The sequence below is a fragment of the Mobula birostris genome, chromosome 6, assembly GCF_030028105.1.
Source record: "Mobula birostris isolate sMobBir1 chromosome 6, sMobBir1.hap1, whole genome shotgun sequence".
NCBI classification, from domain to species: domain Eukaryota; kingdom Metazoa; phylum Chordata; class Chondrichthyes; order Myliobatiformes; family Myliobatidae; genus Mobula; species Mobula birostris.
Window position 1 is genome coordinate 131682382 of NC_092375.1, and position 25939 is coordinate 131708320.

The following is a 25939-nucleotide window of genomic DNA, read 5'->3' on the forward strand; positions in this document are numbered from 1 at the left end:
ATTCCTCTAGAAAGCTATTGATCTTTTAAGACCTCCCTCCTCCAGCCTTGTCATATGTCATGCAGAAACTTTTTAAAATCAATAAAAATAAAACATTTTTATAAGTTGTATGAAAATTTTGAAAATAAAATCAATTCTATTTTTAAATTACTAATTTTGGCAGAAAAATATTGATAATTCTGCATTTGTCCAAGAGCCTGGAAATTTAATAGATGTTTATGCTGAAAAATATCAGCTAGTTCAGGCTATTAATTCAGTATGTCTCAATTTATTGTTCTTTTAGTTACACTGACCCGACTGGTGGCATAGTGGCATCAGCGTCGGACTTCAGAATGAAAGGTCCTGGGTTCGAATCCAACCAGCCGGCTCCCCTGCACACTTTCCATCCGTGCTGGGTTACGAGCTGGTGATCTCTTTGGAAACTCACCCAGCAGAAGGCAATGGCAAACCACTGCTGTAACTTGCCTCGTACGCGATTCCCCACTACGTCAGAGAGGCGTGGAGGGAAATCAGCTACTAACCAGAGAAACTCCGGATGCGACGTACCTTTCCTTTCCTTTAGTTAGACTAATGAAATGTTTATTAAGTTAACCATCGAATTTTTCCCTACTCAATGCACTTTATCTGTACTAATTAGGTAGTCTATTGATTTAACTTGAAATAGACTTGTTTCCAGAATATTTGTGGCATTGTGTGTTGATTTGTTCTGCTAGATTTTGTCAGATTTTTCAGCACTTTCTCCAATTCATCATTGGTGGTGCAATTGAACATTATCATTCATTTTGATTGATTATTTATCCTTTTTTAAATCTAGCTATTCTTGTATTTCACTATTGGGGACAGAATTCACTTAAACTCAGAAATGGAGATTGTGGTAGAATGGAGCAGCTCAGTTCGAGAGGTAAAAAGTGGGTGTACCCCATCAGAGTTTTTGTTATAAGCAGCTTTTATTGTAGCTTTCTTATGACCAGTGCCTGGTGTGATCTCCCAACTCTATGAATAATACTTTCTGTCTGAGGTATATCATATGTATATAAACCTGTATATGTCAAACTTCTATTAAATGACATTTTAAATGATTGAAGTTACAAATATTAAATAAAATCTTGTAATGAATGGTGTTAGGCGTAAGTATTTTATGAAAGGTTATATTAAAAATACAAATACAGAAAGGTGGAGCTTAGCCCCATGAGCTGATATTTTTCATTTAGATCAAAACTGACCTTTGTCTTATGTCTACCCTCTTTAGTTCCATGTTCCTTTATCTTTTTTTTAATAGAGTCATAGAACCCTATAGCACATATACAGGCCCTTTGGCACATCTAGTCCGTATCAATCTGGTTTTCTTCCTAACACTACACAGACCATAACCCTCCATCTCTCTCACTTAAATGTTACAATTGAACCATAACCCTCCATCTCTCTCGTCCATGTACACTTCTTTTAAGCCCTACAATTGAACCCACATCTATTACTTCTGCTGACAGCTCATTCTACACTTGAACCATCTTTTCAGTGAAGCACTTCCCTCTCTGATTTCTCTTAAAAACTTCACCTTTCACCCTAAATCTATGACCTCCAGATCTAGATCACCCAACTTGAGAGGAAAAGGCCTTCATTCGTTCTCCCTATCTTTACCCCACATAATTTTGTATATCAAACCTCCGCTTATTCTTGTGTACTCCAGAGAAAAAGGTCCTAAGTTATTCAGCCTATCCCTGTAACTTAGGTCCTCAAGTCCTGGCAAGATCTGTGTAAATTTTCTCTGAACTTTTCAAGCTTATTGGTATTTCTCCTGTAAGTAGGAGATTAAAACTGCACACGTACTCTAAACTTGGCCTCATCAAAATCTTATACAAATTCAATGTAGCAACTCAACTCTTGTACTCATTGCCCTTATTTATGAAGGCCATTGTGCAAAAACCTCTTTACGACCATATCTACCTGAGATACCATTTTCAAGCAATTATGGATTGATATTCACTATTTGTCTTACCTTGGTTTGTTCTGCCAAAGTGCAACAGCTTACACTTGTCTTTATTAAATTCCATCTGCCATCTTTCAGCCTATTTTCTAGCTTTTTCTATCAATTTTTCTGCATGGCACACTTCCAAATATTTAATGTTAGGTAATCAATGCAGAAGGAAGTCGTATATTTTCAATATATACAATATTACAATGATCCTCTGCTTTCTATTGACTAATCATATAGAGGAGTATCTCAACTGTTTAATTATGCAGTTATCACCGATGCTTAATGATGGAGATTGGAGTGGACTTAGGCTTGTGAGGGGAAGTCAGAGGAACAAATCAGTAGTGATTCCCTGTTTGAAAGCTGTTTTTATATTTTCAAGTAGTTGAGTGTTTTTGTTTAAAGTTACAAAATCATTCTTTTGCAGTGAGAGTGGATCTGAATATTTTGATAAACTCTCATGTGCTCAACCTATTTTGCTTTTGCTTTATAGTCTGCACCTGTTAAATTTTGTACCAGTTTATGAATAGATTGTTGAAATAATAATTAACATTTTTTCATTGTAATTACTTTATGACAGCAACATTCCAGGTATAGCACAGATTATATATGTAAAACTAAACCTACGAGATTGTCATAAGTTGGGATCAAAAATGTGTTGACTACTGGGCTAAGCCCATTCCTCACTCTGCCTAAGTTGCTGCATATTGAAAAATTATGCTAGACCATGCCTCATCTCTCCCATTGCCCCTGCCTCAAATGTATTTTATTTGGTCTTGGCATCTTATTTATAACCTCATTCTCTTGCATCAGGGTGTTATCCAGATTGCCTTTATTTTCTTTTTACCATTAACTCCAGCTCTAAAACTGCCTACATGTGCGAGTGCGTATACACACAGTTTAAAAGCTCCTTATTTTTCTAGACTGTTGTGATATGTATTTTGCTTCCCCTTTATTCCACCATCACAACTGTTTTCTATGACCTGCCCATTTCAAGGATTCTATTCTTAATTTTTTGTTTTGGTGTAATAAATTACACAGTTGTTACTACTTTTAAAATCTCCAAAACTGCTATTTTTGTAAATTAGTTCTTTGATAAACTTTTGGGTAGTTTATACGTTTAACATTACCAAATGTTGTAATTGTTTCAAATGACCTTTCATTCCAATCAAGTTTACTACCTCTTGTTTCAGTGCTTGAAGCTGATGTTGGAGAAAGCTGGATTATCAGGTATTAAAGTTCCAACTCCTACAATAGTTTGACTGCCTATTTTAGTTTACAGTGCCTTGTGGAAGTATTCAGCCCTCAACCCTTTGTTCACATAAATGAGTATTACAACCAGGGATTTTGATCAATTTAACTGGGGACTTTTATTTAAGAATCACATGCTCCTTTTTTACACAGTAGAGAGCCCAAAAAACAGGGAAAATAGTAAAGTTTGAAAGTATTCATCCTCCTTTGTTCAGCTACTTCAGGACGCTGTTCATCGACTATAGCTCAGCATTTAATACCATCATTCCCACAATCCTGATTGAGAAGTTGCAGAACCTGGGTCTCTGTACCTCCCTTGGCAGTTGGATCCTCGACTTCCTAACCGGAAGACCACAATCTGCGTGGATTAGTGATAACATATCCTCCTCGCTGACGATCAACACTGGTGCACCTCAGGGTTGTGTACTTAGCCCACTGCTCTACTCTCTATTACACATGACTGTGTGGTTAGGCATAGCTCAAATACCATCATTAAATTTGCAGACGATACAACCATTGTTGGTAGAATTTCAGGTGGTGACGAGAGGGCGTACAGGGGTGAGATATGCCAACTAGTGGAGTGGTGCCGCAGCAACAACCTGGCACTCAATGTCAGTAAGTCAAAAGAGCTGATTGTGGACTTCAGGAAGGGTAAGACGAAGGAACACATGCCAATCTTCATAGAGGGATCAGAAGTGGAGAGAGTGAGCAGTTTCAAGTTCCTGGGTGTCAGGATCTCTGGGGATCTAATCTGGTCCCAACATATCGGTGTAGTTATAAATGTCTCCCATCCACTACATAATGTACTGGTTGGGTACAGGAGTACATTCAGCCAGAGACTCATTCCACCGGGATCCAACACAGAGCGTCATAGGAGACCATTCCTGCCTGTGGCCATCAAACTTTACAACTCTTCCGTTGGAGGGTCAGACACCCGGAGCCAATAGGCTGATCCTGGACTTATTTCCTGGCATAATTTACATATTACTATTTAACTATTTATGGTTTTATTACTATTTAATTATTTATGGTGCAACTGTAACGAAAACCAATTTCCCCCGGGATCAATAAAGTATGACTATGACCGTGACTATAAGGAAGGCAAGACAGCAGCTATACTTTATTGGGTGTTTAAGAGATTTGGCATGTCAACATATACACTCAAAAACTTCTATAGTTGTACCGTGAAGAGCATTCTGACAGGCTGCGTCACTGTCTGGTATGGAAGGGCTACTGCACAAGACTGAAAGAAGCTTCAGAAGGTTGTAAATCTAGTCAGCTCCATCTTGGGTGCTAGCCTACAAAGTACCCAGGACATCTTCAGGGAGCGGTGTCTCAGAAAGGCAGCGTCCATTATTAAGGACCTCCAGCACCCAGGGCATGCCTTTTTCCTCACTGTTACCATCAGATAGGAGGTACAGAAGCCTGAAGGCGCACTCTCAGCACTTCAGGAACAGCTTCTTCCCATCTGCCATCCGATTCCTAAATGGACATTGTATCTTTGGACACTACATCACTTTTTTTTAGTATATAGTATTTCTGTTTTTGCATGTTTTTTAAAATCTATTCAATATACATATACTGTAATTGATTTACTCGTTTATTATTTTTATTTTTTTTCTTCTCTGCTAGATTATGTATTGCATTGAACTGCTGTTGCTAAGTTAACAAATTTCATGTCACATGCCGGTGATAATAAACCTGATTCTGAGTACTTAGTTGAACCATCTCTTGCAACTATTACAGCCAATAGTCTTTTTTGGATATGCCTCTGTCAGCCTTGTGCAACATTTGCCCATTCCTCCTTGCAAAAATGTTCAAGCTCTGCTGTGTTCATTGGGGAGCGGCGGTGGACAGCAATCTTGAGGTCTTGACAGAGATGTTCGATTGGGTTAAGCTCAGGACTCTGATTAGGCCACTGAAGGACATCAATTTTCTTTATTTAAAGCCACTCCATGCATTGCTCTGGCAGTGTGATTTTGATCGTTGCCCTACTGAAAGATGCTGGCAGGTTTTTATGCAAGATGTCTCTGTATTTAGTAGCATTCACTTTCCCATCAATCCTGACCAGATTTGCAGTCCCTGCTGCTGAAAAACATGCCCATAGCATGATGCTACCTCCATCACATAGATGGTTTTATATGGCTGATGCGCAGTATTAGATTTATGCCACATGTGCTGCTTAGTGTTGAAGTCAAAAAGTTTTACTTTACTCTCATTTCCACAAGACCTCCTTCCACATCTTTTCAGTATCTTCTAAGTGAAGCTTTGCAAAGTTTTTATGGGCAAGGATATGCTTTTTCAGAGGTACGTGTGGTGTAATCATCAGCCAGGTAACAGCATTCCTGCTGTAAAGTATGGAGGAAGTAGCAATATGCTGTGGATATGCTTTTCAGCATCAGGGACTGAAAATCTGGTCAGAAATGATGGGAAGGTGAATGCTGCTAAAATAAAGAGATCCTGGATAAAAGCCTGTTAGCCTCTGCCAGAAAACTTAAACTGGGGAAGTTCATCTTTCAGCAGGACGATGACCCAAAGCACACTACCAGAGCAATGCATGGAGTGACTTCAAATGAAGAAACTTAATGTCCTTGAGCGCTTAACCCGATCAACATTAAAGAATTCAGCAAAGCATTTGCAATGTCACTGGTAACATAATAAACTTCGAATTAGACTAAATTTTCAAGGATACTTCAGGAAACATAAGTTGAGAAAAATATTAATGTTTGTGAAATTGCTGTCAGAATATTAAAAGTTCACTCATGGAAATCTGTGTTTGTTCCGTAGGAGAAAATTGGCACTTAAGGAAAACTGATTGGTGCTATGATGCTGGAGAAGTTTTGAAAGATGAGGTGAGGTAGAAAGTCTTTTCAATCACTTTTGTATATTAAGTACTAACTTATTTTCCCAAAATGTCGTGATGCTATGAAAATGTTTATAATTGTACCATTTCCAATCCAAAAATCAGTTAGAATGACACCAAATAGTGCAACCAGTCTTATACAAATAATAGATTTCTTGTCAATAATTTGATTGATTTTGTAAACTCGAGGCATTTATAAAATGTAGAAACAGACCCTTTGGTCTACTGTGTCCATGCTGATCAAGTACCTACCTATAATTCATCTTCTATGCCTTGCTGATTCAATTGCTCCTTGAGATACCTAAATGTACTGAAAGTTCCTGCCTTGGGCATTAGGTTCTATATTGTCCTTTTGTTCTTCCTCACATCCCCTCTAAATCCCTTGTCCTTTACGATAAACTTATGCCATCTAATGTTAGATCCCTCTCTATGGGGAAGGGTTTCCTAACTTTGCCCTTTATAACTTTGTATGCTTCTGTCAGATTCCCCCTTCTTGGTCTCCTCCATTCTAATGAAAACAAACTCAGCCTCTCTAGTTTCTCCTGAAAATAAAAAAAAGCTCAATCAGGCAAATTCCAGTTCTTCTGCTCCCTCTCCAGTGCTTGCTTTAATGTAGTAGTTGGGACCTAATAGAAATTAGAAAAAGATTAGTTGGAGAGAACCCTTTGCTTGATTTCTACAGTTACTCTACAATTGTACTTGGATAGAATGTGTTTGAAATTAACTGGATCATTATGGAGTAAACTATGAACAGCAATGAAGTAATGTTTGATTTCCCCCCCACCCAGGTATCACACAGAAAACTGACTCAGATAAAAAACTGAATGGCAGCTGAGAGCCATTAGATTCAGATTCATTTTATTTATCACATGTACATTGAAGCATACAGTTTAAAAAAAAGAGTTCTTTGTGTTAACAACCAACACACCTAAAGATGTGCTGGGGGCAGCCCACAAGTGTTGTCACACATTCTGGTGCCAACATAGCATGCTGGCAATGCTCAGCAGAACAACACAGAGCACAGCAAAATGGAGCATGATAAGCAATAAAGCAACAGCAAAACGAGCCCCTTTCCACAGAGACAGACAGTCGTCCAAACCCAGGACAGGCCTCTGGGATTCCAGTCTCTGGGCTTTGACTTCTGATCAACCAGGATTCTGAAACAGGGTCTGTGCTTTCAGCAGCAAGAGGTGTTTGTATAAAATTGATAGGAAAGGATGAAAACCTGAGGTTTGTGCAGTAATTTCCTTTTTTTTTGTATTTGTAGGAAGCTACAGTGGCAGACATGAAAATAACCAATGGAGACACACTTGTTCTCATGGAAGGGCGACTTCCACCAAAGGTGAATCTTTGAACCCATTTGGAAGAGCACACCACACATTCTGTTTCAGCTTTTATAATAGAAATATACGACAGCCAAAACTTACTATATGTAAGCAAAAATTTTTAAAAAATAGTTAGCCTAGTTATTTCAATGGTTTTTAATTAATGTGTATTGCATGCTAGTGTTTGTCCTGATGCATGTCGCTTTATCTTTTTTTTTGATTTCCAGTCTTTCCAGTGGAGAAGTAGTACACCTCACTCAGCCGGAGACTCTTAAAGTCAGCCATCTTATGTATAAATGTAGAAACTTTTCAAATTATTATCATTTGTTGTTCAGTATCAAGTCAAGTAAAGCAAAAGGATTCAGCCTGTCATCCTAATGCATAAAACTCTCTGAAATAGCTTTTCAACAGTCAACCAAAACAATCTGTTTTCACCACTTCTTTACAGTCCTTTCCACATCATTATAATTTATGTTAAAATGTCTCACCTCTTCAGTTCTTTTGCTCATTATTCTGATCTTTTTTTCTTTGTGATTACAAGATCTTTATTTATTCCATCCAGTTACTTCATATGTTATTTAGATGAGCCACCCAAATGCTACAGTTTGCAAGGCTTTCAGCCAAATGCTGGAAATTGGGATTAGAATAGATGCATACTTGATGGCCTGCACAGATTGTGGTTTGTGATTGCATGTTTATTCCTCCATAAATATGTCCTTCTATGAAATTTCCATGTAGCCTTCTCTTCGACAATCACAGCACGTTTTTGTGTTGACATCATGTTAAAAATGGACCAGTATCGTCAGTGAAAGAAGATATTTTAGTTTTTCAAGAAAACCCCGTCATGTTTCAGGGAATGGGTCCGTTTCACCCTCTGTGTCAAATAAAAGATAAAATTCTTTCTCTTTGCCATATTTCTTGCAGGGATTTCTGATGTTACCTGTATGGTTCTACCAATCTACACTGAACTCAGTAAACTCGGGGTACATTCAAGAGAAGCAAAAAAGCATTGAAGACAGGCTTTGTTCTTTAAGTATCTTGTCCACTGCAAGAGGTAGGTCAACTAAACTGAGGAGAGTGAGTTTAGTAATGGGTGCAGATTAGGATGCCCTGGGGTTCTGCACTATCTTGATGTAACTGGTATTTCTGGATTCTTTCAGAAAAATTACGGGCATTCAAATATTATAGGTATTACAGGATTGGGTTTTCCTTTGAATTTAATTTTTAAGAGAAAATCATCCCTTTTTCCTCTCCCACAGCTTCTGTTTTATAGGAGCTATTTGAGAATGAAAAGTGTTTGATTCGTGGATGGTGCAATGCCCCCTGGTGCACCGTTAAGATTAGATGCAGGTGACTTGAACTTGAAACTCCACTTGAAATGATTATTCAAAAAAATTGTTGAATTATTCTGAGGAGGTATAATGGCATGCTTGTGATCTATGATATAGGGATGAAATTGTTCATTTCAGTTTTATTTTTATATGGTTTCTACCTTTTTCTGAGTTTCCTTACAAGTGCTCTGTCTAAGCAGAGATGTGGAAGGAATGAATGGCTAACTCTAAACCTACTGCTTTTAAACATCTATAATTAAATGAGAGCCTAAGGAAAAGCTCCCGATCTTTGTGGTGAAGATTCTTTCTTTGAATCCCGAGTGTAATTAGATGCTGAGAGCTGCCTGTCCCCCTCCACAGTGTATTGTTACAGACATCTCTTCATGGCTCCATTATCAATGGCAAGTGTTAGTTTAATATGGCATTTATTTCATTGTTAATCTAGTCCCAGCCTTAAGCTACTTTTTTTCATAAATGATGCAAAAACAGTCCAAAAGACATTTAGAACTTATTTGTCTTACCAAAAGGGGCCATGCAAAGAGCTGAAGCACTGAGATGAGACTTGCTGTATAACTGGACAGCCTTTCATAGAACATAGAACATAGAATAGTACAGCACAGTACAGGCCCTTCGGCCCACAATGTTGTGCCGACCCTCAGACCCTGCCTCCCATATAACCCCCACCTTAAATTCCTCCATATACCTGTCTAGTAGTTTCTTAAACTTCACTAGTGTATCTGCCTCCACCACTGACTCAGGCAGTGCATTCCACGCACCAACCACTCTCTGAGTAAAAAACCTTCCTCTAATATACCCCTTGAACTTCCCATCCCTTACATTAAAGCCATGTCCTCTTGTATTGAGCAGTGGTGCCCTGGGGAAGAGGCGCTGGCTATCCACTCTATCTATTCCTGTTATTATCTTGTACACATCTATCATGTCTCCTCTCATCCTCCTTCTCTCCAAAAAGTAAAGCCGTAGCTCCCTCGACTTATGAAAGCTAACACCCCATAAGCTTTCTTAACTACCCTATCCACCTGTGAGGCAACTTTCAGGGATCTGTGGACATGTACCCCCAGATCCCTCTGCTCCTCCACGCTACCAAGTATCCTGCCATTTACTTTGTACTCTGCCTTGGAGTTTGTCCTTCCAAAGTGTACCACCTCACACTTCTCCGGGTTGAACTCCATCTGCCACTTCTCAGCCCACCTCTGCATCCTATCAATGTCTCTCTGCAATCTTCGACAATTCTCTACACTATCCACAACACCACCAACCTTTGTGTCGTTTGCAAACTTGCCAACCAACCCTTCTACCCCCACATCCAGGTCGTTAATAAAAATCACGAAAAGTAGAGGTCCCAGAACAGATCCTTGTGGGACACCACTAGTCACAATTCTCCAATCTGAATGTACTCCCTCCACCATGACCCTCTCTGCCTTCTGCAGGCAAGCCAATTCTGAATCCACCTGGCCGAACTTCCCTGGATCCCATGCCTTCTGACTTTCTGAATAAGCCTACCGTGTGGAACCTTGTCAAATGCCTTACTAAAATCCATATAGAGTCAAATGCCTTACTAAAATCCATATAGATCACATCCACTGCACTACCCTCATCTATATGCCTGGTCACCACCTCAAAGAACTCTATCAGGCTTGTTAGACATGATCTGCCCTTCAGAAAGCCATGCCTGCTGTCCCTGATCAGACCATGATTCTCTAAATGTCCATAGATCCTATCTCTAAGAATCTTTTCCAACAGCTTTCCCACCACAGACGTAAGGCTCACTGGTCTATAATTACCCGGACTATCCCTACTGCCTTTTTTGAACAAGGGGACAACATTCTCCTCCCTCCAATCCTCCGGTACCATTCCTGTGAACAACGAGGACCTAAAGATCCTAGCTAGAGGCTCAGCAATCTCTTCCCTCGCCTTGTGGAGCAGCCTGGGGAATATTCCGTCAGGCCCCGGGGACTTATCTGTCCTAATGTATTTTAACAACTCCAACACCTTCTCTCCTTTAATATCAACATGCTCCAGAACATCAACCTCACTCATATTGTTCTCACCATCATCAAGTTCCCTCTCATTGATGAAAACCAAAGAGAAGTATTTATTGAGGACCTCGCTCACTTCCACAGCCTCCAGGCATATCTTCCCACCTTTATCTCTAATTGGTCCTACCTTCACTCCTGTCATCCTTTTTTTGTTCTTCACATAATTGAAGAATGCCTTGGGGTTTTCCTTTACCCTACTTGCCAAGGCCTTCTCATGCCCCCTTCTTGCTTTCCTCAGCCCCTTCTTAAGCTCCTTTCTTGCTTCCCTATATTCCTCAATAGACCCATCTGATCCTTGCTTCCAAAGCCTCATGTATGCTGCCTTCTTCCACCTGACTAGATTTTCCACCTCACTTGTCACTCATGGTTCCTTCACCCTACCATTCTTTATCTTCCTCACCGGGACAAATTTATCCCTAACATCCTGCGAGAGATCTCTAAACATCGACCACATGTCCATAGTACTTTTCCCTGCAAAAACATCATCCCAATTCACACCCACAAGTTCTAGCCTTATAGCCTCATAATTTGCCCTTCCCCAGTTAAAAATTTTCCTGTCCTCTCTGATTCTATCCTTTTCCATGATAATGCTAAAGGCCAGGGAGCGGTGGTCACAGTCCCCCAGATGCTCACCCACTGAGAGATCTGTGACCTGACCCGGTTTGTTACCTAGTAAACATACTGTGACAGGAATCCGTCCTGGACACACTTAACAAACTCTGCCCCATCTAAACCATTGGAACTAATCAGGTGCCAATCAATATTAGGAAAGTTAAAGTCACCCATGATAATAACCCTGTTATTTTTGCACCTTTCCAAAATCTGCCTCCCAATCTGCTCCTCGGTATCTCTGCTGCTACCAGGGGGCGTATAGAATACTCCCAATAAAGTAATTGCTCCCTTCCTGTTCCTGACTTCCACCCATACTGACTCAAAAGAGGATCCTGCTACATTACCCACCCTTTCTGTAGCTGTAATAGTATCCCTGACCAGTAATGCCACCCCTCCTCCCCTTTTTCCCCCTCCTCCCCTTTTTCCCCCTCCTCCCCTTTTTCCCCCTCCTCCCCTTTTTCCCCCTCCTCCCCTTTTTCCCCCTCCTCCCCTTTTTCCCCCTCCTCCCCTTTTTCCCCCTCCTCCCCTTTTTCCCCCTCCTCCCCTTTTCCCCCTCCTCCCCTTTTCCCCCTCCTCCCCTTCTTCCCCCTCCTCCCCTTCTTCCCCCCTCCTCCCCTTCTTCCCCCCTCCTCCCCTTCTTCCCCCCTCCTCCCCTTCTTCCCCCCTCCTCCCCTTCTTCCCCCCTCCTCCCCTTCTTCCCCCCTCCTCCCCTTCTTCCCCCCTCCCCCCCTCCTCCCCCCCTCCCCCCCTCCTCCCCCCCTCCCCATCCCTCTTAAAGCACTGAAATCCAGGAATATTGAGAATCCATTCCTGCCCTCCTGCCAACCAAGTCTCTGTAATGGCCACTACATCATAATTCCATGTATGTATCCAAACTCTCAGTTCGTCACCTTTGTTCCTGATGCTTCTTGCATTGAGGTACACACACTTCAGCCCTTCTACCTTAAAACCTTTACACCGTTTATTCTGTTTCTCTTTCCTCAAAGCCTCTCTATACGTTAGATCCAGCTTTACTCCATGTACTTCTTTCACTGCTCTATCGCTCTGGATCCCACCCCCCTTGCAAATTAGTTTAAACCCTCCCGAACCATGCTAGCAAACCTACCTGCAAGGATATTGCTCCCCCTCGAGTTCAGGTGCAACCCATCCAATCTGTACAGGTCCCACCTTCCCCAGAAGAGATCCCAATGGTCCAAGAATCTAAAACCCTGCTCCCTGCACCAACTCAGCCACATGTTCAACTGCCATCTCCTCCAATTCTTACAATCACTGTCACGTAGCACTGGCAGCAGTCCTGAGAACGCCACCCTTGAGGTCCTGTTCTTCAGCCTTCTGCCCAGTTCCCGAAACTCACAATTCAGGACCTCATCCCTCTTCCTGCCTATGTCGTTGGTACCAACGTGTATCACGACTTCTGGTTGCTTTCCCTCTCGTACCAGGATGTCGTGCACCCGGTCAGAGACATCCCGGACCCTGGCACCCGGGAGGCAACAAACCATGCGGGTGTCCTTCTCATGTCCACAAAATCTCCTGTCTGCTCCCCTGGCTATAGAGTCTCCAATGACGACAGCTCTCCTCTTCTCCGTCCCACCATTCTGCATCACCGGATCAGACTCAGTGCCGGAGGCCCTGCCACCGTGGCTCACAGCTGGTCGGTCGTCCCCGCCAACAGTATCCAGGACGGTAAACTTATTATTCAGGGGAATGGCTACAGGGGTGCTCTGCACTACCTTCACTTTCCCTCCTCTGACGGTCACCCAACGACCTGCTTCCGATAGCCTAGGTGTGACTACCTCCCTGTAGCTCTCATCTATGACTGCCTCATTCTCCCTTATGAGTCGAAGGTCATCCAGCTGCTGCTCCAGATTCCTTACACGGTCTTCCAGATTGCCCATCCGTATGCACTTCTGGCAGATGTGACTCTGCGGGAGAGGGTCATTCCCCCAAGACTGCCATATCTCACATGAGAGGCATATCACCATCTCAGGAGACATTGTCTGCGAGCAAGCTTGTCCTCCGCCTCTTCTCATCAAAGCCTCAAAGTTCCACTCCTTCACTGGCCCACTCACTAACTGGCCGCTTTCCACAGGCCGCTTCGCTTGAGCTATCCCTCTATTTATCAGTTTGAACTTTTCAAAATGTTTGGTCAGCTGACCTCGACTGCCCAATCAGCTGCTTTCTGCTGAGTCTGAGCTATTCAAATCTTGATTGTCTAATCAATGGCTTTCTGCTGATCTATTCAAATCTTGATTGCACAGACCAACTGCCAGAATCTCTCGAGTCAAAGCCTCAAAGTTCCACTCCGTCACTGGCCCACTCACTCACTGGCTGCTTTCAATGTACAAAATTAAACCTAACCAGATCATCGTGCTGTTTACAACATAAAACATATTTGCTACCATATGAATTGGGAAAGAGAGTAGGCCTCTTGAGCCAGCTCTAGTAAGATTGCTGACCTAACTGTTGACTCCCTTCCGCAATCTCATTAACAATGGTAACCTTTCATGTCCTTATCAAGAACTCATCTACCCTTTCCTCAAAATATTGGAAAACTCTGATCCATCATCCTCTGGAGGAGGTTCCAAGGAACTTAAATGATAACCCTTTCCTTACAGACAGTGACCTCTAGTTTGAGAGCCTCCCATAAAAGAAAACACCCTTTCCATATCTGCAACTTAAGGTATGTTTCGGTCAAATCTCTTCTCAGTTTTCTAAATGTCATCAAATATAAGCCATTCCTCCCCAGTATTTGCTCATAAGACAACCTACCCATTCCAGATATTAATCTCTAGTAAAGTCATAGAAAAGCACAATGCAGAAACAGGCCCTTTGGCCCACCTAGTTCATGCTGCGCCATTTAATCTATCTATTACCTCGGGACCATAGATCAACAGACCCCTATCACCATGTACCTATCCAAACTTTTCTTAAACATTGAAACTGAGTTCCCAATCCACCACTTGCACTGACAGTTCATTTCACACTCTCACCACCCTCGAACTGAAGCAGTTTCCCCTCATGTTCCCCTTAAACTTTTCACCTTTCACCCTTAACCAATGACCTCTAGTTGGAATCCCACCCAACCTCAGTGGAAAAAGCCTGCTTGCTTTTACCCTATCTATATGCCTCATAATTTTGTATACCTCTATCAAATCTCTTCTCAGTCTTCTGCGTTCCAAGGAATAAAGTTCTAACCCGTAAGACCATAAGATATAGGAGCAGAATTAGACCATTTGAACCATTGAGTCTGCTCTGCCATTTCATCATGGCTGATCCAATTTTCCTTTCAGCTTCAATCTCCTGCCTTCTCCCTGTATTCCTCTTGTCCTGACCAATCAAGAATCTATCAACCTCTGCCTTAAATATACATAAAGATGGCCTCCATAGCTGCCTGCGGCAAAAAATTCAGAATCAGAATCAGGTTTATTATCACCGGTATGTGACAGGAATTTTGTTAACTTAGCAGCAGCAATACATAATATAGAAGAAAAAAAACCAAAATAAAATAATAATTAAAAATAAATAACCATTAATTACAGTATATGGATTAGATTAGATTCAACTTTATTGTCATTGTGCAGATACAAAGCCAATGAAATGCAGTTAGCATCTGACCAGAAATGCAATGAATAGCGTTATTTACAAAATAACTGCAAATAAAAAGTAAGTGCTACAGCACACAAATATAAAAGTACTGAGACAGTACAATATGGGTGCAATACTGCTTAGCGCTGTGATGTGAGGTTCAGCAGGGTCACAGCCTCAGGGAAGAAGCTTTTCCTGTGCCTGCTGGTGCAGGAGCGGAGGCTCCTATAGCACCTACCGGATGGGAGGAGAGTAAAAAGTCTATGATTAGGGTGAGATGCATCCTTGATAATGCTTTTCCCCCTGCCCAGGCAGCGTTTATGGTAGACATACTCAATGGTGGGCAATTTGGTGCCAATAATCCGCTGGGCAGTTTTCATCACACGCTGGAGTGCTTTGTGGTCCGATACAGGACAATTGCCATACCACACTGAGATGCAGTTGGACAGTATGCTCTCAATGGTACAGCGGTAAAAGTCTGTCAGTATCCTGGGACAGAGGTGAGCTTTCTTGATGCTCCGCAGGAAATAAAGGCGCTGTTGCGCCTTTTTGATCAGGATGGAGGAGTTCAGGGACCAGGTGAGATCCTCAGAAATCTGGACACCATGGAATTTGAAGCTTGATACCCACTCCACTCCAGCTCCGTTGATGTAGATGAGGATGTGAGTGTGGCTCCTAGCATGCCTGAAGTCCACAATGATCTCCTTGGTCTTCTGGGTGTTAAGGGCCAGGTTGTTGTCGACACACCACGCGGCCAGGTGCTGGACCTTGTCCCCATACATTGAATAGATTAAAAGAAGTTGTGCAGAGACAATTACTATATATTAAAAAAAGTGAGGTAGTGTCCAAGGGTTCAACGTCTGTTTAGGAATTGGATGGCAGAGGGGAAGAAGCTGTTCCTGATTGCTGAGTGTGTGCCTTCAGGCTTCTGTACCTCCTACCCAATGGCAACAGTGAGAAAAGGGCATGCCCTGAGTGCTGGAGGTCCTTCATAATGGATGCTGCCTTTCTGAGATACCGCTCCTTGAAGATGTCCTGGGTACTTTGTAGGCTCGTACCCAAGATGGAGCCGACTAAGTTTACAATCCCCTGCAGCTTCTTTCGGTCCTGTGCAGTAGCCACCCCCCATAGCAGACAGTGATGCAGCCTGTCAGATTGCTCTCCACAGTACATCTATAGAAGTTTTTGAGTGTATTTGTTGACATACCATACTCTTCCACACATTCACCACTCTCTGGCTAAAGAAGTTCCTCATCTCTGTTCTAAAAGGGCGCCCTTCTATTCTGAGGCTGTGTACCCTGGTCTTAGACACTCCCACCATAGGAAACATCCTTTCCACATCCACTTTATCAGGGCTTTTCATCATTTGATAGGTTTCAATGACATCACCCCTCATTCTTCTGAATTCCAGCGGATATAGTCCCAAAGCCATCAAACACTCTTCATATGACAAGCCATTCAATCCTGGAATCATTTTCGTGAAACTTCTTTGAACCGTCTCCAGTTTCAACACACCCTTTCTAAGACAAGTGGCCCAAAACTGCTCATAATATTCCAAGTGAGGCCTCACCAGTGCTTTATGAAGTCTCAACATTACATCCTTGCTTTCATATTCTACTCTCCTTGAAAATGAATTCTGGCATTACATGTTCCTTCCTCACCACAGATTCAACCTGCAAATTAACCTTTAGAGAATCCTGCACAAGGGCTCCCTGGTCCCTTTGCACCTCAGTTTTATGTATTTTCTCTCCATTTAGAAAATAGTCAACCCTTTCATTTCTTCTACCAAAGTGCATGACCATACACTTCCTGACACTGTATGCCATCTGTCATTTCTGTGCCCATTCTCCTAATCTGTCCACCTGTAGTCTCTTTACTTCCTCAAAACTACCCACCCCTCCACCTATCTTCATATTGTCCACCACCTTTACAGCAAAGCCGTCAGTTCCATCATCCAAATCATTGTCATATAACGCAAAAAGAATAGTTCCCAACACAAATCTCTGTGGAACACCACTAGTCACCGGCAGCCAACCAACTCCCTTTTATTCCTATTCTTTCCCTCCTGCCAATCAGCTACTTCTTTATCCATGCTAGAATTTTTCCTGTAATGCCATAGGCTCATAACTTGTTAAGCAGCCTTGTGTGGAAATCAATCTTTCCTTATATTTCAGGTCTTCCAGTCCTGGCAACATCCTTGTAAATTTTCTCTGCGCTCTTTCAGCCTTATTTACATCTCTCCTGTTTGTTGGCGAACAAAACTGCACACAATACTCCAAATTAGGCCTCACCAACATCTTGTACAATTTCAACATAACATCCGATCTTCTGTACTCAGTACTTTGATTTATAAAGGCCGATATGTCAAATGCTTTCTTTACAACCCTATCAACCTGTGATGCCACGGTCAACGAATTATGGACCTGTATTCCCGAATCCCTTTGTCCTATCACACTCCTAAGTGCCGTACCGTTCACTGTGTAAGACCAATCTTGGTTGGTCCTCCTGAGGTGCAATACTTACACTTGTCTGTATTAAATTCTATTTGCCATTTTGTAGCCCATTTTTTCAGCTGGTCCAGATCCCTTTGCAAGCCATGATTGCCTTCGCTCTCCACTACACCTGCAATCTTGGTGTTATCTGCAAATTTGCTGATCCAATTAACCACATTATCATCCATATCATTGATATGAATGAGACCATAAGACAAGGGAGCAGAATCAGGCCATTCAGCCCATCAAGTCTGCTCCGCCATTCCATCGTGGCTGATCCCCGATCCCACTCAACCCCATACACCTGCCTTTTTGTCATATCCTTTGATGCCCTGACCAATCAGGAAACGATCAACTTCCGCCTTAAATATGTGTACGGACTTGGCCTCCTGCAGTCTGTAGCAGAGCATTTTACAGAATCGCTACTCTTTGGCTAAAAAAATTCCTCCTTACCTCTGTTCTAAAGGGTTTCCCCTCCATTTTGAGGCTGTGCCCTCTAGTTCTAGATACCCCCACCGTAGGAAACATCTTCTCCACATCCACCTTATTTAGTCCTTTCAACATTCAGTAGGTTTCAGTGAGATTCCCCCCCCCCCACATTCTTCTAAATTCCAGTGAGTGCAGGCCCAAAGCTGCCAAACGCTCCTCATATGTTAACTTCTTTATTCCCAGAATCATCCTTTAACTAATTTCCCTGGGGATCAATAAAGTATGGCAAAGGCTATGTGAACTTTGATGACAAACAACAAATGACCCAGCACTGATCAATGTGGCACACCACTAGGCACAGCCCTCTAGTCAGAGAGGCAACCATCTACTACCACTCTCTGGATTCTCCCACAAAGCCAATGCTCATCCAATTTACTACCACATCTTGAATGCCAAGTGACTGATCCTTCTTGACCAACCTCCCATGCAGGAACTTGTCAAATGCCTTACTAAAGTCCATGTAAACAACATCCATTGTTTTGCCTTCATTAACTTTACTGATAACTTCTTTGAAAAAATCTATAAGATTGGTTAGACACAACCTACGACACACGAAGCCACGCTGACTATCCTTAATCAGTCCATGTCTATCCAAATATTCATATATCTGGTCCCTTAGAATACCTTCCGATAACTTTCCCACTACTGGTGTTAGTGTCACTGGCCTATAATTTCCTGATTTGTTTTTATAGTCTTTCTTAAGCAGCGAAACATCATTAGCAATCCTCCAGCACTTCACCTGTTGCTAAGGATAATTTAGATATCTCTGCTTGGGCCCTGAAATTTCTGCACTTGCCTCCTGTGAGGTCTGATCCTGGGGATTTACCCATCCTAATTTGCCTCATTTGGCAAACACCTCCTCTGTAATCTGTATAGAATCCGTGAAGTTGATGCCATTTTGCCTTACTTCTATAGACTCTGTCCATCTCCTGAGTAAATACAGATGCAAAAAAATGCATTTAGGATCTCCCCCATCTGTTTTGCCTCCACACATGGATTACCATTCTGATCTTCCAGAGGACCAATTTTGTCCCTTGCAATCCTTTTGCTCTTAACATTTCTGCAGAATCCTCCTTTATCTTGTCTGCTAAGGCTATCTCATGCCTTCTTTTAGCCCTCCCAATTTCTTTGTTAAGTGTCCTCATGCATTTCTTTTACTCCATAAGCATCTCATTTGTTCCTACCTGCCTATAGCTACAATACACTACCTTTTTTTAATTCTTAACCAGGGCTTGAATATCTCCTGAAAACTAAGGTTCCCCACACTGGTTATCTTTGCCTTTTATTATGACAGGCACATGCAAGCTTTGTACTCTCAAAAATTCACTTTTGAAGGCCTCTCACTTACAAAGTACACCTTTGCCAGAAAACAGCCTGTCCCAATCCACACTTGCCAGATCCTTTCTGATACCTTCAAAATTGGCCTTTCTCTAATTTGGAATCTCAAACTGCACCAGACCAGATTTGAAATTAACGGCATTGTGATCACTAGGTGCAAAGTGTTTACCTACACAAACTTCTATCACCTCCCCTGTCTCATTCCCTAATAGCAGATCAAGTATCATTACTACCCTTCCTTAAATAAAGAGAACAATACTGTGCACAGTAATACCGTTGTGGTCTCACCAGTGGTCTATATATTTGAAGCATAGCCTCTTTTTTTTGTATATAATTTCCCAAGCAATAAGCCATAACTGTCCAGGCGGCATCTATGGAAAAGAGTTACAAGTCGATGTTTCGAGTCGAGAATCTTCATCAGGTCTCGGCCCAGAACATTGACTGTACTTTTTTCCATAGATGCTGCCTGGCCTGCTGAGTTCCACCAGCATTTAGTATGTGTTGCTTGGATTTAAGGCATCTGCAGATTTTCTCTTGTTTGTGATTGAACCATAACAGCCCATGTGCTTTCCTAATTCCTTGATACTTTTTGGTTATTCAGTAATTGAACAGTTGCAGCATGAGTTGTCTTCATGGAAAAGAGTTTCATCATAATTCCGGTAATTGGAGTTACTGAGGAATCACAAGACTGGCAAACAAAAATTGCAATGGGTGAAATCAGATTTTTCCTAACAATACAAACATATCGATGCACATTCAGAAATTGTTATTTTCTTTTGCTTTTTTGTTGCAAGAAACTAGGAACAAGTCTGTTTGGTGACGGTACCCTCCAGAAATCAGTTTGAAAGGCAAGATAAGCACAGTGATAATGCTTTGACAACTAGACACCCTGCATCCATCCAGAATACTGAGCTACAGATGCAATAACATTCATTCTTACATAAGCATTGTTTGATTTGTGTAAAGTAAAAACAGATTGTACTTCTCCAGGACTTGAAACCTTAAAATCACCAGCTGTGCTTACTTATCTCAAACCTTGCAGAAAATTAACCAAATCAAGTTTATTCTACTTAATAAGAACTTAATATCATTTAAAAAATTTTTGAAGTAATGTCAAGGTGTTCAATAATAGATTCCACTGACACTTCTTTGGATTGTTTGACTGCGATTTGAGTTTTACATGAGACCATAAGACACAGGAGCAGAATTAGGCCACTCAGCCCATGGAATCTGCTCTGCCATTCCATCGTGGCTGATTTATTATCCCTCTCTACTCCATTTTTCCTACATTCTCCCCATAACCTTTGATGCCCTAACTAAGCAAGATCCAATCAACCTCTGATTTAAACATACCCAATGACTTGGACTTCATAGTCATCTGCGGCAATGAATTCCACAGGTTCCTCATCCTTTGGACAAATTTCCTCCTAACTGCTGTTCTTAAGGATCGTCCTTCTGTTCTGAACTATGTCCTCTGGTCCTGGACTCTCCCACTGTTGGAAATATTCTCTCCACATCCACTTTATCTCGGCCTTTCAGTATTGGATAGGTTTCAATGAAATCCCCATTATTCTTCCAAACTCCAGCCAGTACAGGCCCAAAGCTATCAAATGCTTCTCATAAGTTAACCCTTTTATTCCCAAGATCATTCTCGTGTACCTTCTCCATTGTTAGCACATCATTTCATAGATAAAGGGCCCGGAACTGCTCACAATGCTTCAAATGCAATCTTGACTGTTATGTTCTCCTTCTTATACAATGCTTTGGGTATTTTCCAGCACAACAGCATTTGATGCACTGAAAGTTACTATCATTGATTCATCTGACTTTCTTCCTTTGCAGACTTTTCGCTGCAGCAGAATATGGACACTGACTTGGAATTTGTGGGCAATATTGAGATATCTGGTGATGCTAGTCTCGAGGATTTAAAAACTCAGGTAAATGAATTCACTGCAGTTTACCTACAGCAATACAGTAAAATTAAAAGAAAAGTATCATAGATGCTATATTTACTTTATTGTTTCTTAAAATACTGTTATGTTCATTTGTTCCATCTTGCCATCTTTTCTGATATTCGTAGTGCTCATGAATAAGGATGTTATCTTGTGCTATACATGTCAGTCAACATAGGTGAGGACTGTACTGTGAGAACTGCTAGGGTGAAGGATGAGGTCTCCCTCCAGTGAGGTCTAAGTATGCAGACATCTTCAGAAAAGAACATCTAGGTTCATGCATTTATTGACCGACATTCTCAGCCTCAACATTTTCACCTCTTATGAATTTACTGCAAATTTTCTACAGAATTTACTGCAGAAATCTCATTATTTTTATTTTTATTATTGCTAATTTTTGATGTCATCACTATGATTAGTTTTACTGCCTTCCATATTCTACCTAATTAATAAGCCTTGAAGTGGAATCTTTCAAAATAATTTCAAATTAGTTCCTTCACTAAATTCTCGAGATTACATGTGTAATCTGGATAATTAGGAAAATATAAAATTTCCAAATCTAGTTCAATAAGGTTGAAATGTTTAATTGTATCAAAACTCAAGGAACCTTCAAACACTCTTTTACTTTGCAAGCACTGGCTTATTCCTGATGCAGTTAATCTGTGAACAATTGGGATGGCCACTGAATAATTGAGAATCGATTATAATTTCTGTTGTGTATTTAATATTTCAGTAATATTGTAAATTGATTAAGTATTCTTTGTTTAAATAATTTGTTATGGGTTATATGTAAAAGTACATGAATGGCATAATGCATTATGCCACCACATCATGTGTGTGCCTCACCAAAGTAAAATCAAAGTATACATGTTATCTCTGGGCATCCGTGTTTTTCTTTTGATTAATTTTTGGAGTTACAAAAATAATAGTGGCGATGAGTAAGTTTTAAAACAATCCGAGATGACTACCTACATGTTGAAGTGCAGCACATTCTTTCTTTGCAAGGAGAGAGACATGTTTGAGTTTAAAAAAAAAAGTGCAACATAGTTATTTTTTCTTTGGAAGTGCAGCAAATTGTTTGAGAAACAGACAAAATTAATGGGTTCATAAACAGTGAGTGCTGGGTGATAATAAATAAAAGGCAGAAATGGCCTGCTGCATTGGAATGATAGATGCATTAGATTGCACAACAGATAACTGGATGTTGTTTACTGAACAAATTGAGCAATATCTTGAAGTACACCCTATCCTCGTTATATGCGTCTTCAGATTATGCAGATTCACAGTTATGCGAGGAACGTATTTCTACCAACATCTCGTTATATGCGTCCAAAACTCACAGTTATGCGAGGAGCACTGCTTTCCCACCAATACAGGTCATGTGCGCACACCTCACAGTCTCACTGTTGGGATGAGAAGCATCGTTTTCCTGCCAATACAAGTCAGGTGCACGCGCCTCACAATCTCTCTCCCGCCACTCTCGCATTGGTTTTGGCTAGGTGTGGATGCGCGATCTTAAACTTCTGTTGGTTTTACCTACGGTGCAGTGATTTTGTGCTTGAAATATTTCACTATGCCTCCTAAGCGTCCGATGTCATGTATTGAGCCATCAGCCGAGTGGCAGAGAACCACTTTAACACTTGAAAAAAAGTTGGAAATTATAAACAGCGCGGCATCAGCTGAAGGTAACACAGCTCTGGCGCGCTACTGCCGGGAACAGAATCTTGCGTTCAAAGTTCTTTTGTTGCTTGACAATGTGCCAGCCCATCCTAAACAATTGGACAGCATTCATCCTAACATAACAGTGCGTTTCCTGCCACGTAACACAACATCGCTGATTCAACCACTCGACCAAGGTGTGATCCACATTCAAGGCGTATGTATTTTTTTAACGCGAACTATCTCTCAGATGCTGCAAGCAACAGATGATTTTGAAAATCCTGGAAGTTTACCTACGGTGAGGGAATGGTGGAAGTCGGAACACTTGGCACAAATGGCGATGGACATGGACCCAAGTTTAGAATGGAGTCAGCCTTTCAGTCGTTCCCTGCCGTCAACCCTTCTTCCCTACAAGCAAATTCATGCTGAAAAACAAAATGCTGCCAAGCAAACAACCCTCACCACTTTATTCAAATCTGTAATCTTCTGCTGCTGGCAGTTCTAAGAGTTCTGTGAGTCTTCCTTCACCCTTTGCTGTGCTTGATATGATCCTGACGACCCCAACCATCCACCTTATCCATGTAAAGCTGCCCGACACCACAACAACCACTCATCTCCCGGAGCAAACACACCTGCCACTGTTGGTGAGTACTGTACACCCTAGGATGTTAACTTTCTATGATTTATTACATTGAATATTACCTTGTAGTACTGCTTTTGTGTGGTATTGGTATGAAAATGTGAATAAATTACAGATAAAACATATTTAGGAAAGCCTCTGGAATGCATCCCTATTTTCTCCATTTAAATAATTGTTCACATTATGCGTCAACTTCGAGGAACGTATCCCTCACATATAACGAGGATAGGGTGTAAATGAAATAGCCAATGAAAAGCCAGTGCCAGTGTTACTAAGTGTAATAGGTGGAAAGGCTTACAGTTTGCTTAGAAGTTTAATACTCCAACCAAGCCACCAAAATGAGCCTTGCTGAATTCAGGAAAGTAATGCAGGAACATTTAGAACCAAGGCCATTGTTGATTGCCGAGCTCTTTAGATTTCATAAGTGGAATCAAAAGGAAGACTTTTGAATTGAAGAGATTATCTGAGCAATGTCAATTCAGTGATGGGCTTAAAGATGCACAGAGAGATTGTTTAGTTTGTGAAATCTTACAAGGAAGCATGCAAAAACAGCAGTTAACTGAAGCACACTAAAAGAGCAGTTGAAATTGTTGTATCCATAAAAACCACAGCCAAGAACCGTGATTGGGTTGCAGTCAGGAATGAAAGTGAGCATGTATAAAATTGCAACGTCTAAACAGAAAACAGCTTGGCCAAACAAATTGTGTTACCATTGTGACAGAGGCTCACATACACCAAACAAATGCAGATTTAAAGGCAAAACTTGCAGAAAATGGAACAAAGTAGGACACATACAAAGATCATGTTGGGCAGACAAAAATAAATGGACTGCACAGGGAAGAGAAAAAGATTTTTTGAAAATCAAGTTGCATTTTCAAAAAGAGCACTAACCTGCACACTGCTGATGAAAAATCTGATAATGATGAGAGTGACACAGGACTGTGTAGGCCTGAGATTTACAGTGTGAAAATTAACATTAGACAAGTATTATATCTTATGCCAGAAGTGAACAGCAAATTAATTAAAATGGAATTAGACACTGTTTCAGCTGTTTCAGTCATTCCACAAAATGAGTTTGAACAGCATTTCAAAGATAGTAAACTGAAGCCAATAGATATGCAACTAAGAACCTGTGCTGGCGAGAAAGATAGCTCCTGTTGGAATGACATTCGTGACAGTGAAACAGAACAACCAAGAAGCCACCTTAGACTTGTATGTGCAAAAAACAAGAGGACCTGCGTAATGGGGACATGATTGGCGAAGACAACTACAGCTTGATTGGAGATCCATCCACAATTTGCATGCTGTGCCCCCTGCAATGAGGCCAGTTCAAAGTAAATTAAGAAATGTACTGGATGATGCCACAACTATGTCCGTGCTGTATATCATGAACTGTTGCTCAATAGAGGACAAATGGGTGTTGGTTTTGACTTCCCTGCTTCTGGTTGGAAGCATTTTGGACCAAGGAAGGACCACGCTGCTCAGAGGAATCATGAACGTTATGAAAGCAGTGGATCGACTTCAGAAGTTTTTATAGGCAACTTATCTGAGAAGGCTTCTGATATGTAATTTAGGCAGTTACTTGCAAATTGTGGCTTGGTTTTAAGGTGGAAGAGAGTTCAAGGAGATTTAGGAAAGTTGCAAGCATTCGGATTTTGTGACTATGAAGAACGAGAATCTACTCTGTGTGCATTAAGATTATTGCATGAACTTCAAGTGGAAGACAAAAAGCTGTTTGTAAAAGTAGGTGCAAAGCCCAACTAGATGAATGGAAGGTCAAAGGTCAATGGAGATACAAAAAAAAAGAGGATTCATCAGATGATGCTGTGGATGAGGAAACTAAGAGGAGAGATCGAATTGTAAAAGGAGCAACAGAAGGATAAATAAGGCAATGCTCCAGGGAACTAAATGGACCTTCCCAAGGTCAAGATGCACAAACTAGAAGAAGAAAAAAGAAGAAAGGTGTCCAGAGCTTTCAGAACCACTTCCTGCAGTCTACAGTCTCAACCACCATGGAGGAGGCCCCAGAACCTGAGATTATTTTCACTGCCACAAGTCTCACCTGTCAAGCAGATTGACCTCCCTTTTCAAGAAAGGTATTATCCCGCAAGAGTAAGAAATCCTCCACAGCAATTAAATCTTTAGGCTTGAATGGGATAATTTAAAATTTACTGTGCTGTAGATACCTGTATATAGTAATTACATAATATACTGTGTATATAGTTGAGATGCATTCTGGACGATGGTACAGCAATGTTCCAGGATGGCATTGGGAAAACTCAAATGTGTCAAAGGTAAAATGTGTCAATTGAAAATTCCACACCCAAGTTCTACAAGCCTGTCTGGTCCCTTATCCAATCTGTGATAAAGAAG

General features: G+C 41.2%; 1 protein-coding gene across 3 annotated transcripts in view; it reads left to right on the forward strand.

Moving 5' to 3' along the window:
• Nucleotides 1-25939, forward strand: part of usp40 (ubiquitin specific peptidase 40) — a 131806-nt gene that overhangs the window by 84322 nt on the left and 21545 nt on the right. For all 3 annotated transcript variants that reach the window (XM_072261331.1, XM_072261332.1, XM_072261333.1), the window contains 6 exons: nucleotides 815-901; nucleotides 3166-3202; nucleotides 6011-6075; nucleotides 7354-7428; nucleotides 8336-8465; nucleotides 21158-21252. In XM_072261331.1, the coding sequence (XP_072117432.1) occupies nucleotides 815-901; nucleotides 3166-3202; nucleotides 6011-6075; nucleotides 7354-7428; nucleotides 8336-8465; nucleotides 21158-21252 (489 nt within the window). The remainder of the gene's footprint in view (nucleotides 1-814; nucleotides 902-3165; nucleotides 3203-6010; nucleotides 6076-7353; nucleotides 7429-8335; nucleotides 8466-21157; nucleotides 21253-25939) is intronic.